The following is a 16891-nucleotide window of genomic DNA, read 5'->3' as shown; positions in this document are numbered from 1 at the left end:
CCGCACCTGCACCTGCACCTGCACCCATGTGACATAGGATGTAACCTAATCAGACTTGGAGTTGGATGAAGAGATGGGTGAGAAAAGCCTTTAGCAAGCCAGATCCTATCAGCGTAATTTGTGTGTGTTGGTTCTGAACCATGATGCCATATGGTGATGTGCACTATTGTTTGCATGAATATAACCAGCAAATGTTAGATGTACCCCCCACAGACATGTTCAACATAGTTTATTTACTATATTATGAGGTTTTATCATGTCTAATATACCATAATCATAGTCACAGTTATATATATATATCGTGTGATAATATCAGGTGCAGAAAAGAAAGAAGAAAGGAAAAAAAGGAGGGAAGAAGGAAGAAGGAAAGAAAACTGTTTTTCCTAGTTTTTTTTTTTATTTTTCGCATTTTATTTTTAAGTTCATAGATTTTCCTAGGATTGATTGAAAAATATATAATATCCTGATATTTTGCCTTAGCCGAGATATAGCCAAGACCGATATTTGTGACTATGATTATAATACAGTTTCAAAGATGGTGAAAAAATGAAGGCTCACAATTCATGAGGATAAAAAATGGTCTAAAATATCCTATTAAAATAAACTTTAATGCATAAAATGGAAAATAGAACATCCTAAACATGATCCAAAGGTTAGTTTTTGCTTTTAGAGGTTAGATCTGTGTAAAACAAGTGTGTACCACCATAAGTTATGGTGGTTCAGTACCACCATAGAAACACCATATCCATATACATATGTACACACATGTACATGCATATATATACACACACCATTGTCACCGATATCGCTGATATTTTGAATATATCGTGATATTATCGGCAATTTCAAGCTTGCCGATAATATTGGGAATATATCGTGATATTTTCAAAATATCAGCAAATAAAAAATATCACGATATTTTTGAGTTTTTTTTTAAAATTAAATTTGCATTTCCTATTTTTTTGTTTCTTTTATATTTTAAAACCTTTAAAACATGTTTCTTTATATTTTTGAAAGAAAAATAATACAAAACTTATTATTTTCTTAGGTTTTTTTGTTGTTATTTATATTTTTTTCAATTTTTTAAACTCCCATGATTTTCCCAAGATATTCCCAAGATTTATCAACTTTTGAAAATCTCTCCGAGAAATACCCTCGCTGAGAAATTACCTTTAACGATACAAGTGACTATGATACACACACATTTTAAGCCAGATATTATGTTGGATTTGGATTAGGATATAAAAAACTGAAAGATAGTCTGTTCTGATTAGCTAATTGGATATTGAAATTTATACTGAATCCCTCTAAATGGATTTAAGCCAGCTGAATATCCAACCCTCACATCCTTAAGCGACATCTGCATAAGACCTATTTAAATCTTTAGCCCTGTTTCTTCCAAAACCATCCTAGTGCCATGTTTATTTTGGCCTGGCTACACTTCACCCCATGGCAAAGGCTTGGCCTGATTGCCTAGGCATGGGCCCATCAGTTTCAGAACCAAGCTAAGTCTGTCCTGCACCATGTACCCAGCTCAATACTCACCCCTTCTGGAAGAAAGAGACTGAGGTTGGGTCAGATGATGCACTTTGGTTTGACCCAACACCATTAGAGATTGGAAATCTTTAGAAACATGTTTCTATTCTACTTGACTAGCACAATGAAATTTCTCTTGTATCTATGTCCTTCAAAGCAATCAGAGAGTTGATGAAATGGCGAACTTGGATTTTATGGTGACATATTTATTATAAATCCCCATTGATTTCATACAATTTATTTTTCATATATTTTTTTCCTGAAGGTGGTAGTATTATAACTTTATCCACTTGTATAGCTGAGGTGTATTATAGTTGTCTTAGAACATAGGAATATAATTTTAACTTTATAACCCTAACCTTGTTTCCTTCTTCTATAATTGTAATAATATTTTATTTCCAGTTCCTATGATCTAGCATATATCTCATAAACTCCAAACAAGGGGTTTATATGATTGACAATAGAAACTTTAGAAAGTCCTTCAATTGTTTAGGAGTTGCTTCTCGCTAATAAAGCCAGATGATGTGGATAGATGGATATGTGTTTTGACTTTTGAGCTTCTCTCGATTCCTTGGGTTCTGGAACAATTTAAAAAAACGTGGCATGTTTAAGTCATTTTTAATTTGAACGACCATCCCTGCTTAATTAGTGTCTTTGGGCTTTGTGACCCATGACTTGCAATTAGCAAATTCAGTGACTGTGGGATCAACTTTGCAAACATCTTCAAAAACTACTTCAAATAACCAGGATTAACTCATTTTTTTCCAATGTGAAGTTTGAACACTTTTTTTAGCCATCTACTTTCTTTGATGATGATGCCATCTTATCATTTTAAGAAAAAGTGAAATTTGGATATCAGAACTAGCTTAAATGTCTTATAGTCAAAGAGCTAGGCAGTGCACATGTGCCAGCTTGCTGTGTGGCTCAGAAACACACAAAATAAATTTTCAAAATGAAAAGATTGATAAAAGGCTTTCAAGATCTAGAAATTTTCTGAAATTATATGTTTTAACATTGTATGCAAAAAACAATTATAGTATAATATGAAATTCAAGGTGGCTGTAATGTTAAGATTAACATCTTACACCATTACAAGATGTACGCTAATATTAGTAAAAATTGTGCACCTACTTGAGCACAAGATGGCACTGTGACATGCACCCAGGAAAGCAAACCGGCATATTTAACATAATATGAAAATCCATGACTCTGTAAATACATTTGTATGTGATGGTGATTGTTGAACAGAACCCAGGAATTCAAATAAAAAAAAGAAAGAAAAAGTTTCAATCACAAACATAACTTGCTATTCTCTGTCTTTATAGACTTTTTTTTATTAAGATCAAGCATACTTAGAAGCACCTAAGTGATGTTTACATGAGGTTTCCTGAGCATGACTTTTATCGCCTAGTGCTAGCACGTAGGTAGCCTTCCCAGTCAGTAAGCTGGCCTCACAATATGGGTATAGGCAGGGACCCATGTGAAATATAGATATTGTATTGATCTCATTTCTAAATCTTTGTCATTTTATTTCAGCACCATGAAATGTTCATGATCCAAAGTTATATTTTTTTACCAATTTGTCTCCTTTCACTTTATTCAACTAGAAACAGTTCTTTTACTTGTTTCCTGAAGTTACTCTGTGCTCTATTAGTTCAGAGCCCTGAGTGCAACAAAACTAAATCCCTTAGGTTCTTTCACTAAAAGGTAAAGGAAAAAGTCCCTTTAGATAGAGACTCTTCAGAAAAAGGATCACCAGCTCTTTGGGTATGCAAAGGCTAGTTCCTTTGTTCTTGTGCTGTTGTGCATGGCCAATGGATAATGTTGCATAGATTGGACGATCAATTACTTTCTTGTGCCACTGAGAAGACATTGGTGTAGATTTGGAAATGGTGGGTAATGACTATTTGGAGGCTTCTCAGAAGTAAAAGAAATACATGTTACTGTATGGATGGATTTATCTCACATGCAAGTTTATCACCTCCAATCACAAGTCATAAGGTCTTGGACCTTCATGGCGTGGCTTCATTGCTCTTTCAGGTATTTTTTATGATGTTTTCCTTTAGCACAGACCCAAGTATTGTGTCATGAAGGTTATAGAGGTTGTGGTTCTGCTCATCATGATAGAAATTGCATATATAAAGGGTTTATTGTGGGCAAACTGTGGGTGACACCAAGCTTACAGAAATTAATTATTATTTCATGTATGTGAAAGTTGCAAGTGAGAAAGTTTACCACAGTGAAGATAATGATGCTACACTTGTTAATTTGCCACTAAAAGAAGTCTGAAGTTTTTATAGGATGAATTCCATGTGCGTGAGCATTATTTTGCATTCTCAAGTGTGTTTTACTATGTTTCAGACCACTATCTGATTTGATATAGATCAGCTATGGGCGATTTCACAATTTCATCGGCCAACACTGCTGGGATCTATATTATGTTAATTATTGGAACTATTGCAGCATGGTTTGATGTTAATTGGAAAACCGACAACTTCTCTAGTTTCCTCTGCCTTGCTCTCATTCATGTTCTTATGGAATCAAGTCATTGAACCTAGAACGGTTCTTACCCTTCTTGAGAAATTCACTGTGATATTGTTGTTTCCCAAATATAGTGAGTGTTTTGCCTTTTCCCCACAATTTTCTGCTTATCTGTTCATAATTGTGGTTGTAATTCTGTTTGTACATGAGATCCATATTTTTCTATCTTCTTTCTAATATTTTACATATTTTTCAGGATGGACTAAGGAAAATACAAGATTGGCAGTATGTAAACTGCCTTGAACTTTGGGTTAAGTTTGTATGTGCTAACATCAAGGAACATGATCTTCAGAGTTTGCTATACTTGGCAATTCAGATGATAAATGGACTTGCCCATATGTTGCCTGGACCTCGTTTCTTTCCTTTGAGGCTAAAATGCATCCATTTGTTGAATAAGCTTTCACATTTTAGTGGCGTCTTCATTCCTGTGGCTTCTTTATCTCTAAGCTTTCTAGAATTTGGGGAAGGTGGCAAATCTGATAATAGTGCTCCAAAAGATTTTAATTTTTCAAGTATGTTGAAGGTTGGTTCAAGTGGAGAAACTACCTCATCAGTTTTCAGGATCTTCACTGTCTCGGCTCTCTGCTTTACTTATTAGTTGGTTACTTGTCTGACAGGTGCCAAAACAGCTACTGAAACTGAAAGCATACCATGAGCAATGTGTACGCTCTGCAGTTGAAACACTTTCAGAGCACTTTTTTCAATGGAGCTGTCATGTATCTTTCCCTGAGTTGGCTTTTGTTCCACTCGTCAGCTTTAGAAAGTTTTGCAAAAAGACAACCAGTGAGAGCCTCAGACGTCTTGTAAAGCCATTCATGGATCAGGTAAATATTTTTGAATAAGCTTACATGTTTGACTTTGTGATAGCACGTGCTCAGAGTTGTGTTTTTTATCTGTAAATTGATTTTCTTTTGACCAACAATGTGAAACATTGCTCAGGGAATCCTTAGTACAACTAACTTGGGCTGACAGAATCTGTGTCACAAGGTTGCACCTACCCCTGACCACAATCCAAGTGCATAAGGTGAAGGGGCTCTGAACTTGGGGCAAGGGCACTTTGCTTCAATTCTACATCTACCCTTGCCACAATTCGAGATCATATGAGGATTTTGTACCTACATTTGATTATGTGGAACCAGCCCTGTCCACTTCATGCCGCTGCCACCTGAACAACCTTAAATTGAATGGTCTAAGCTTGGAAGCCTGTAGTTCTAATGAAAGATTTGTTGGTTCGAGACAAGAAAAAAAATTGATGACCAATGCCGGTGTTTCAAAACCTAGCAAGCTCAGAACCCATCTTAGGATGCAGGAAGTGTAGCCAAACTTCTCCAGGTTTGTGCCTAGAGTTAGATGGACTTGGAAAATCCAAGACCCACCAATTTGGATTAACAAAACAACCAGCCGGGACTGAGTTATCCACTTGGCGCCAAGTGACACAATTTTGTTCAATGAATCAATATCATGGTGATAGGCTTAATCCTATCCATTTGGATTATGGTTATAAACATTATTTTATACTAATGAAGAAGCAGTTCCCAACATCTCTTTTTTATTAGACGGGGAAAACCTGGCCCAGTCTGGAGACTTGGCCCAGACCTGGTTGTCTATCCAGGAAAAAATCCTGTACAACTACCCTGCCTCATGAATAGTACTACTGTTATATATATATATATATATATATATATATACCCGATAAAGGGTATTTCTGTAATTCTGCCCATTAAGGGCATTTCAATCTTTTTACTTTTCTTTTATTTCCTTTTTCTTTTCTCTTTTCTTATTTTTTATTTTTCTTTTTTTATTGTAAAATGCATTAAATGCATTGCATTGGGGGTCTTTGTTAAATTATGTATATATATATATATACATATTTCTTTTTTTTGTTTTCTTATTTCTCCAAATACCCAATAAGGGTATTTTGGTAAATCCCCATGTAAACTCTCCCCTTTTCCTTTTCTCTCCCTTTTTTACTTTTTCTTTTTTTCTTTTGCTTTTTGTAAGACCACAAGGGGCCCCACTCATCTTGTCATTGGGGCCCCAACGGTCATATTTATGACCGTTGGGGCTCCCAACGACTAGATGGGAGCCCCCTTGTGGTCCCTTCTTCTTGGCCTCCTCCTCTATAAATAGAGGAGGCTTTCTCTTGTATGGTATCAGGTTTTTCACCTTCTTCTTTCTTTCTTTAATAATATCCAACTTATGACTTTAAGTCATTTTTCCTTTAGTTGGTTTTTTGTATACACTTTTAGTGTTTGTGTTCTTGGCTCTTGAGATCACTCTTAAAGAGTGGTTTGCTTTATCGGTGCTTCCGCCCCTCTTCATTACATGGTATCAAAGCGAGGTTGGTGATCGGGTTTCTCTTTTTTGTTATCTTGGGATGTGTGCCTCTCAAGCTTTTGAAGAAAGGAAGACTATTCAGCACCTATGGAACGCGATTCTAAAGTTGAGCTTTCTTTTAAGCTCAATGGATCCAATTACTTTATGTGGGCCTCCGCTATGGAAAATCATCTAAGAGGTAAGAAACTTTGGGGTTTTGTTATGGGAACTACTCCCGAACCCTCTCTTGTTCTCACTAAAATTGAAAATGGGGTTGAAAAAGCTTTAGATGACGATGAGCGCATCAAAGCTATCAATGACCATCAATCCAAAGTTGAGGATTGGGAAAGTAATCATGCCAAAATTTTGGCATGGTTTACGAACAATGTGGACCTCAAAAATTGTGCCAACATTGCAAAATTTAGAAGAGCCAATGAGGCATGGTTCTTTCTTAAGGGTATGTATACCCAAAAGGATCTAGCTAGACAATTTTTTTGTCAAGAAAAAATCTGTTCCACTAGACAAGCGGATATGAGTGTCCGTGACTACTTTAGCTCTTTAACCCCTCTTTGGGATGAGCTTGTTCTTCTTGAGCCCAAATGGGTGGCTCCGGAAGATATTGAGTTGAGAAGAGAACAAATTGAAAAGGAGCATTTTTTCCAATTTCTCCATGGTCTTCGACTGGAATTTGAACAAGTTAGGGCATCCCTTCTCCATAGAAGTAAAGCCTTACCCATTGAAGACGCCCTTGCCGAAGTATGCCAAGAAGAAACTCGACTTGGCCTAAGTATTAAGAGTGATGAAGTTTTGGCCGTTACTAGGCTCGGATCAAATGTAAAAGCATATAGACCTCCCCACTTTAACAAAAATAATGGATATAGAAAGGGAGTGATTTGTCACTATTGTAATGAACCGGGACACATTAAACCGGTTTGCCCAAAGCTTAAGGGAAAAGTGGCCGCGGTTGGAGAAAATTCTCCAAAGAAGGAAGAACAAAGTGTCAAAGAGGGAGATATCAAAGAAACTCTTAATCATATCTCTGAAGTTCTCCAACATCTTCTCAAGACTTTTTCATCTTCAACATCCGGAGCTGCCATCGCCTATTCTTCATCACCTCTAGGTATGTGGATACTAGACTCCGGTGCTTCTTTTCATATGACATCTCATAAAAACTCTCTTTCTAATGTTTTTTTCGAACCCATATCTTCTTATGTTTCAACGGCCGATGAGACATCTTTAAAAATTGAAAGTATTGGAACACTTGATTTGAAAACTTCTCAAACCTTTTTCGTTCTTAAAGTAAGAGTCGTTCCAAAAATTAATCTAAATCTTTTTTCCGTTTCCCAAATCATCGATCATGGATGCCAAGTCTCTTTCTCACCTAAAGATTCCACCGTGCAGGATCTCCAATCAGGGAAGCTGATTGGGCAAGGCCATAGAAGGGGTGATCTTTATTTTATGGACTTTTTGACTCTTCCACCAAAGTCATTTTGCAATCTTATAAAGGACAAAAGTATTGGAATTTGGCATGAGAGACTTGGTCATCCAAATTTTGTAAAGATGTCTCTTTTTCCTTTTTTGAACAATACTTGTAAAAGACAAACACACGACTTGTAAAGATTGCATTTTTGGGAAATCTAAAGCTATTCCTTTCCCTCAAAGAAATTATTTCACCACTCGGCCTTTTGAACTTGTTCATTCCGATGTATGGGGACCTTCCCCTATTTTATCCAAAGGAAGATTTTCGTACTATGTGGTCTTTATTGATGACTTCACTCGATTTACATGGATTTACTTTTTAAGTCGCAAATTCGAAGTTTTCTCCTTCTTTAAAGAATTTTATGCAATGGTTAAAAATCAATTTTTAGGAAATCTATCAATTCTTAGATCCGATTCGGGAGGCGAATACATGTCCAATGCATTTCAAATCTATTTGAAACAAAATGGAATTTGCCATCAACGTTCTTGTCCAAACACTCCGCAACAAAATGGTCCTGTGGAAAGAAAGCATAGACACGTAATAGAAACCACAAGAACTTTATTAATCTCAAAAAATATTCCAAAATCTTTTTGGGCTGAAGCGGTTCTAACCTCAACATATCTTATCAATAGAACCCCTTCATCTTCTTTGAAAAATCTTTCTCCATTTGAGAAATTTACAATATGTCTCCCGATTATAAAAGACTAAGAATTTTCGGATGTAAATGCTTTGTTCTAACTCACAAAAATGATAAACTTTCTTCTAAGGCAATTGAGCGTATTTTCTTAGGATATGGCAAAAAACAAAAAGGTTATCGATGTTTTGACATATTCAAAAACAAACTTTATATTTCAAAAGATGTCACATTTTTAGAAGAAGAAAATGGTTTTTCGCATAAACCAAATGAAAATATTGATTATTCTTTTTTATTTGACTTGTTACCTCAAGAAAATGTCATAGATGATCATGTTGAATCTAGTGAATCTCTCATAGAGGATCATTTTGAACCTCCAAATGATGACCAAAATTTAGAAGAAAATGTACCAAGGCAAACGCAAGTCTACTCTAGAAGAAATGAAAGTAATCCTTCTTGTGCCCTTGAAAAATTCTCTCAAAATGAGTCGATTGAAGAATCCTCTCAAAGAAGATCAAATCGTTTTTCTAAAGTACCAAATAGATTTGTATCTTATGATTCTTTTTCTCCAAATTTTCGAGCATGTCTACTAGCTCTTCACTCAATTCATGAACCGACTCATTATAATGATGCTAAACAATATGCTCATTGAAATGAAGCAATGGAACTGAAACTTAATGCACTTAAAAGGGCACAAACTTGGGAAATCATTGATCCACCCAATGGCAAGAAACCCATTGGATGTAGATGGGTTTTTAAAGTAAAAACTAAGAGTGATGGCTCCTTGGAAAGATATAAGGCTAGGTTAGTGGCCAAAGGATATGCCCAAGAGTATGGGGTAGATTATGATGAAACTTTTGCCCCAGTTGCTCGAATGACTAGTGTTCGAGCTCTTATTGCAATAGCCTCTATTAAAAAATGGCCAATTTTTCAACTTGATGTCAAAAATGCCTTTTTAAATGGAAATTTAAATGAAGAAGTTTATATGGAACCACCTCCGGGTATGAATTTAAATGGTAAAATTTTAAAATTAAAAAAGGCCTTATATGGACTTAAGCAAGCACCTAAAGCTTGGTATGACAAGTTTAGTAATGTATTAATCAATTTAGGATTTACTTCTTGCTATACTGACACTGCTCTTTTTGTTAAGAAGACAAGTGATTTCATTGTTATTCTTCTGTTATATGTTGATGATATGATCATCACTGGGAGTGACAAAAAGGGGGTAAATAATGTGAAGTCTATGTTAAAAGAAACTTTTGATATGTCTGACCTTGGATTCTTGAGATATTTTTTAGGAATTGAAGTGGCTTACTCCTCGCGAGGATACATTCTATCTCAAATGAAATTAGTAGCAAACATTTGTACCAAGTCAGGAATATCTGATGAAAAGAAAGTTGAGACTCCTGAAGTTATCAATGCAAAACTGAGACTTGAGGATGGTGTTCTTCTTGAGGATCCAACCCCCTATCGTCCATTAATTGGATCTCTCACCTATTTATCCATTACCCGTCCAGATATAACTCATGCGGTTCATGCTGCAAGCCAGTTTCAGCATGTACCTACTTCAGTTCATATGGCGGCCATAATGAGAATTGTGCGATACATAAAAAATACCATCTCCAAGGGACTCTTCTTATCCTCTTCCTCATCTCTTGAATTAACTGCTTTTACTGATGCTGACTGGGGAGGAAATCCCAATGATCGTATCTCAACTACTGGTCTTTGCATTTTTTTAGGTGAATCTCTCATTTCGTGGAGATGCAAGAAGCAGCAAAAGGTCTCACTATCATCCACTGAAGCTGAATATCGGGCAATGGCAATGACAACTATGGAAATCGTATGGCTCAGAAGTCTCCTTGGTGACATGGGCGTCCTCATTTCCTCTCCCACCAAGCTCTGTTGTGATAACAAAAGTGCGATCTACATTGCAAGCAATCATACTTTTCACGACCGGACCAAGCATATCGAAATGGATTGCCATTATGTTCGAGATGAATACCTCAGAGGAACTATCACATTACCATACGTTACTTCAGAATATCAACTGGCTGACTTCTTCACCAAAGCGCTCCCAACTCCACGATTTCTGTTTCTTCTTAGCAAACTTTCGGTCTTCTCCCCGTAAAGTTTGAGGGGGCATGTTAAATTATGTATATATAAATATATATATATATATATACATATACTTATATATATACATACATACTTATATATATAAGTATATATATACATATATGTATATATATACATATTTCTTTTTTTTTGTTTTCTTATTTCTCCAAATACCCAATAGGGGTATTTTGGTAAATCCCCATGTAAACTCTCCACTTTTCCTTTTCTCTCCCTTTTTTACTTTTTCTTTTTCTTTTTCTTTTTTTCTTTTGCTTTTTGTAAGACCACAAGGGGCCCCACTCATCTTGTCGTTGGGGCCCCAACGGTCATATTTATGACCGTTGGGGCTCCCAACGACTAGATGGGAGCCCCCTTGTGGTCCCTTCTTCTTGGCCTCCTCCTCTATAAATAGAGGAGGCTTTCTCTTGTATGGTATCGGGTTTTTCACCCTCTTCTTTCTTTCTTCAATAATATCCAACTTATGACTTTAAGTCATTTTTCCTTTAGTTGGTTTTTTGTATACACTTTTAGTGTTTGTGTTCTTGGCTCTTGAGATCACTCTTAAGGAGTGGTTTGCTTTATCGGTGCTTCGGCCCCTATTCATTACAGTCTCAACTAAGAGTCGTTGGACCCCCAACGGTCACAAATGTGACCGTTGGGGGCCCAACGAGTCCTTGTTGGGCCTCCCAATGCACTCTCTCTCTCTCACTCTTTTCTCACTTACTCTCTCACTCCTTTGCTTATAAATAGAGGGGTAATCCCCTATGTAACTTATGGCTTTTCAAGCCCTCATTCAATAAAGTTCATATTTTTTATGTGTTGCCTCTTTGAAGGCTTCTTGTGTTGTCCTTTAGTGGACTATTTCTATATTCTCCATTGTGGGTTTGGGTTTGTCCATTCATTGGACCGTGTGAATGCATTAAGCATTCTTATTATACCTTTCTGCATACTTTCTTACCTGGTATCAGAGCTCGGTTATAATCAAGCTAGTCCTTTGGTGCATCAGGAAGCGTGATATTCAAAAATTCAAAAAAATGGTGAAGTATTTGTTACCTCTTTTCTTTCTCTACGTTTTGGTGAAGTGTTTGTTATCTCTTATCTCTCTTCCTTCTACTCGGAATTACTTGGCATGTATTCTTACACTTTTCAAGTATTTAGCCCATGCATTACACATGAGAAAAACACTTGTTTTTTCTTTACCATTGTATATATATATATATAGATAGATAGATAGATATATGTAAACATATATACATATATACATATATTTTACATGATTAAAATAAAAATGAAATGTATGTTTTTTTTTAAGTTCTAAAATAGTATTTTAACCATCATTGAACTTGTTTTAAGGAAACTAGATATATGTATTAGGTTTGAATCTTGAAGCCTTTTTTAAAATAACTCTAATATATATATATATATACATATGTATATATATATATGTATATATATAACCATGAATTATTAATTCTAGATGTTTCGTCAATCATTGTCTTATCTTAATGATTTGATAATGATGTCTTATTTTATAAAATATAAACTTGTATTTCACACACACACACACACACACACACACACACACACACACACATATATATATATATATATATATGATAATCGTCAAATACAATTTATATTTCATCCTTGATAGACATGCGTGTTCATGTTTAAAACTTTTTTGACCCATTACATGCTTAAAATGTAAACTTTTATATAAATCCTATCACTTGCATTTATTTGGTTATAAACATGTCTTTTGTATAAGATATGTGGCCTTAATTATTGCATGAGTTTTTTCCCTCTATGAGAATATATGCACATCCATAAAATGATGTGACCTTAATTAGTTCTATATTTCTTTTATTTAAATCACTTTAATGATATTAATTGTCTCATAATCATGTTGTGAGCAAAATCTAAATAGTATTTTTCGATATCATTTACATTATTTTTAGAATCATTGGATTCCTTGCATATGATATACCTTATTGCATTTATCTCTTGATTGATGTACTCTTGAACTCTTTTTGAAGAATTGCTTATAATAAGCATGATTCTTATTAAAACTTACTTTTTTGTGTGGGTTCATTCCACTTTAGTGAGATATATTTTCTCTCTTTGGTGTGTGCACTCTTTTGAGTACTTCGGTTCTTGTGAGTGTGTTGAATGAATCTTTGTGTTCATTGAGAAAGATCTCTTGTGAGCTTCTTTTTGAAATTCTGTTTGGGGTTCTTAAAAATTAATTAGTTATGAAGTTTTATCCCACTTGAATGAAATTCATTCCTCTTTTATATTTTGCTTTCTCTTTATTGTTCTTATGTGTGAACCAGAGTTACCGAAAGCGCCTAGGTATATGGGAAAGCGTGCTTACCCGATACGCGCTTCGAAAGCGCGAAACATCGCGCTTCCTAAACGCGTGGGGAAGCGACTCTCTTTTTTGGGAAGTGACTTTCTTTTTTGGGAAGCGCGCTTCCCTTTTATAGGAAGCACGCTTCCCTTTTATGGGAAACACGCTTCCCATTTATGAGAAGCACGCTTCCCCCACGCTTCTCCATTTTTTTTATTTTTTCCGCTTCCCCCTCGCTTCCGGTTCGCTTCCTAGGTCGCTTCCGGTTCGCTTCCTAGGTCGCTTTCGAGACGGTTCGTAATTTTCTTCTAAGTGGTCCCCCACTTCCTAAATTTTTGAAAGTGCCTCGCTTCCCGCTCCTGCTTCCTCGACTGGTAACTCTGGTGTGAACCCTAGTGGTTCGTGTGAGAAAGCTTTGTATGTGAACCTATATGGTTCTTGTGAGAGATCATTTGTGAAGAATCTTCTTGTTTGTAAATTCTATCTTCTTACATTGCCAAAATTATCATAAGAAAATTTTTGGAACTTTATATGTTCCAATCAGTTCCTTTTATAAACTAGATCAAGTTAGATGTTTATAACTTGCTTATATTAACAATGCTTATAATTACGTGAGCATATAAGTTCAAGTTTTTCTATCTACCATTTTTTGATTTGAAACCATGTTTTTTTCAAATCGGTACTTTGTTTGGAAATAACTTCCATAAATATTTGTTGCCTTATGGCATTTGTATAGCCCATCACAAACTTTATATAATGAATCAATCTTCTTGGCCTTGTTATTATTGAATCAGAGATGTTTGTTGAGGTGAGTTATGTGCACCTTGTGTTATGTCATTTTAGATTGTCACCTTGTAGTTTGACTCTAAATGACATGTTATGTGATATCTGATTATGAGTGTGTCACTCGTTTGTTTTTGGCCATTGATTTTATTATGGATGCTCTTAATTATGTATACCTGTGATGGATGTCTAAGGTTTGAAACCATAGTGTTTCAAGGTTTATTGAAAAATTGTATCCTTCTTGTTAAATGTTTTTCATTACAAGCCTTCTTGCCTCAAGTGTCTTCTCCTTTTATGCCTCTTATCTAAGTGTCATTATATGTAGACAAGAAATATTGTTCCTACCTTCGTATGTGTTGTTAGCCTATTGCTGGCTTTGTTCTCTTGATCTAGTAGCTTAACACACTTGTTTTGAGCGTCATTATATGTAGACAAGGCTTGTTGTTTCACACCATTGTGTGTGATGTTAGCCCATTGTTGGCTTTTGTGTCCTTGTTCTAGTCGCTGATACACTCATTTCAAGTGTCATTTTATTTAGACAAGAGATGTGTTGTCACACCTTCGTGTGTGTTTTAACCCATGGTTGACTTTTTACTCTTGTTCTAGTAGCTGAATATACTTGATTTAGAGTGTCATTATATTTAGACAAGAGACGTTTATTCATATTTTTATGTGTGATTTTAGCCTATGGTTGGCTTTTGTACTCTTGTTCTAGTCGCTGATACACTCATTTCAAGTATTATTATATGTAGACAAGAGGTGTTTATACACACATTTGTATGTGTCTTTGGCCTTTAGTGGCATTATGTTTATGTTCTTGTTCTACTTGCTTATAAAGACTAATGAGACGGTTGCTTGTAGTGGATGAACTATTGTTGAAATTTGCAAAATTTCATTCTTAATTTGTTTTTGATCTGCATATATCGTATGAGATTTTCTTCTAAATGAGTTTCTCCTTACTACTTGCAAAGAAAAATATTTATCGATAAAAAGATCATATCATTGATATGCATATTTGAAAATCAAGTTTACATTTTGGCATTTACTCTATAAGGAATTCAGGTACTTTGCATATTAAGTGTTTATGGTTTTCGGCCACCTAGTGAGCTTTTGTATTTGCAAATATTTGAGTGAGAAATTCCTCAATGAGTAAGGTTCTCTACGCAAATAACATTCATTCTTGACTCTTGGGTAGATGTCTTTATTATACTTAATTAAATCATGTTCTTGCAAGTTCACACATGATATTTGTTGGCATAAGACTTCTTCTCTCTAAGATGTGTGAGAAATCATTAACTCATCTTTTGTTGATAAAATGTCTCCCTATTATTGAATTGAGTATGTTAAACATGCTCTTATACACATTCCTTTGGGAGCAATTAGTTCTTGTGTGAACATTGTCTTCTTAAAGATATTTCTAATACATGAAACTTTTCTAAAAGAGTCTTAATTTTAATACAAATCTCATATTTTGTGTGTCTTCGTGCACTTGTGAGTGTTTTTCGTGTTCTTTTGTGCACACATTTCTTACTTCCAAGTATTGATAAATTCCTTTGTGAGTATTTATTGGGCCTTTGTGCACGTATCTTTCTTCAAGAACATAGTGAGTTTTATCAATATTGTATTTAAGATTAATTTATTTTTGCATTAAAATACGTGAAATATCTTTTGAATCATTGTTTCTTTTTATGAATCATATGTTCTTCTTGATCAATGTTATGGTCTCTTGATTCATTTTATTTGATATGTTTTATTTGATTGAGATACAAAGATACTTTTTACTTGGAGCTTTTTGGCTTGTTCTATAGGATCTTCAAGATGAGATGGAAGAAGTACCTATGATACATCATGGAAGGAGCTTGAGGATGATCATTAAAGACAGTTAAAGGCTGACATTTGTAAAGTTCTTTCATGTGCTATAAAGATGACTTCCATTGAAGACTTTTGAACACTTGGCATTCTCCTTTTGTATCTTCAAACTTTTCGTTATCCCCACGTAAAGTTTGAGGGGGGGTGTTAAAATATATGTAATCATGTATATATATATATATCCTTTATCAAGTAAAAAGAAAAATAAAATAAAAAATAAGAAAAGAGAAAAGAGAAAAGAGAAAAGAAATAAAAGAAAAGTAAAAAGACTGAAATGCCCCTATTGGGCAGAATTACAAAAATACCCTTTATCAGGTATGAGTACTTGTTGGGCCTCCCAATGCACTCTCTCTCTCTCACTCTTTTCTCGCTCACTCTCTCACTCCTTTGCTTATAAATAGAGGGGTAATCTCCTATGTAACTTATGGCTTTTCAAGCCCTCATTCAATAAAGTTCATATTTTTTATGTGTTGTTTCTTTGAAGGCTTCTTGTGTTGTCCCTTGGTGGACTATTTCTATATTCTCCATTGTGGGTTTGGGTTTGTCCATTCATTGGACCGTGTGAATGCATTAAGCATTCTTGTTATACCTTTTCACATACTTTCTTATAATATATATATATATATATATATATATATATATATATATATATATATATATATATATATATATATATATATATATATATATATATTGTAACCTACGTCACATGGGTGCGGGCGCAGGTGTGGGTGCGGGTGCGGGAATTCGGCACTTCCAAAAAACCCGGGTGCAGGGGTGCGGCAGGGGCAAAAATGTAAAATATATATATATATATATATAAAGGGGGTCGGCGGGTTTTTTCAAATTTCACAGCTGTCAGCTGACAGACAGCTGCTGTCAGCATATTTTTTTTTAAAAAAAAATTCTCAGCCCATTTGGGCAAATTTAAAAAAAAAAAATCCAAAAAATAAAATGGACCTAAATGATCCTGGGTGCGGTCAACGCACCCAGGATCGGGTTGACCGCACCCGGTGCTGCACCCGCACCCGCACCCGCACCCGCGTCGAGTCGCGTCGATGCGGGTGCGGCACCCTGCTAGCCGAATCCCTGTGACATAGATTGTAACAGTTTGCTTAATAGAGGCATTTTTGTCTTTTTGTATGTAATTATAGTTGTTTATTAGAAACAACTATCTTTCATTTTCTTTTTTTTATTTCTATTTTATCATGTCATTGGGGCCTCACTCCATAGAGTCGTTGGGGGCTCTAATGGTCATAAATATGAC

The 16891-nt window shown here is 35.2% G+C and overlaps 1 protein-coding gene across 1 annotated transcript in view; it reads left to right on the top strand.

Annotated features, from left to right (window-relative positions):
• Positions 1–16891, top strand: part of LOC149818441 (uncharacterized) — a 240717-nt gene that overhangs the window by 81156 nt on the left and 142670 nt on the right. Inside the window, exon 5 of the mRNA XM_089985220.1 lies at positions 15764–15770. Coding sequence (XP_089841346.1) covers positions 15764–15770 — 7 coding nt within the window. The remainder of the gene's footprint in view (positions 1–15763; positions 15771–16891) is intronic.

This window comes from Nuphar pumila, chromosome 13 (assembly GCF_984573655.1).
Source record: "Nuphar pumila chromosome 13, dmNupPumi1.hap1.1, whole genome shotgun sequence".
In the NCBI taxonomy this organism is placed as follows: Eukaryota; Viridiplantae; Streptophyta; class Magnoliopsida; order Nymphaeales; family Nymphaeaceae; genus Nuphar; species Nuphar pumila.
This window is presented reverse-complemented; position numbering and strand designations above follow the sequence as displayed.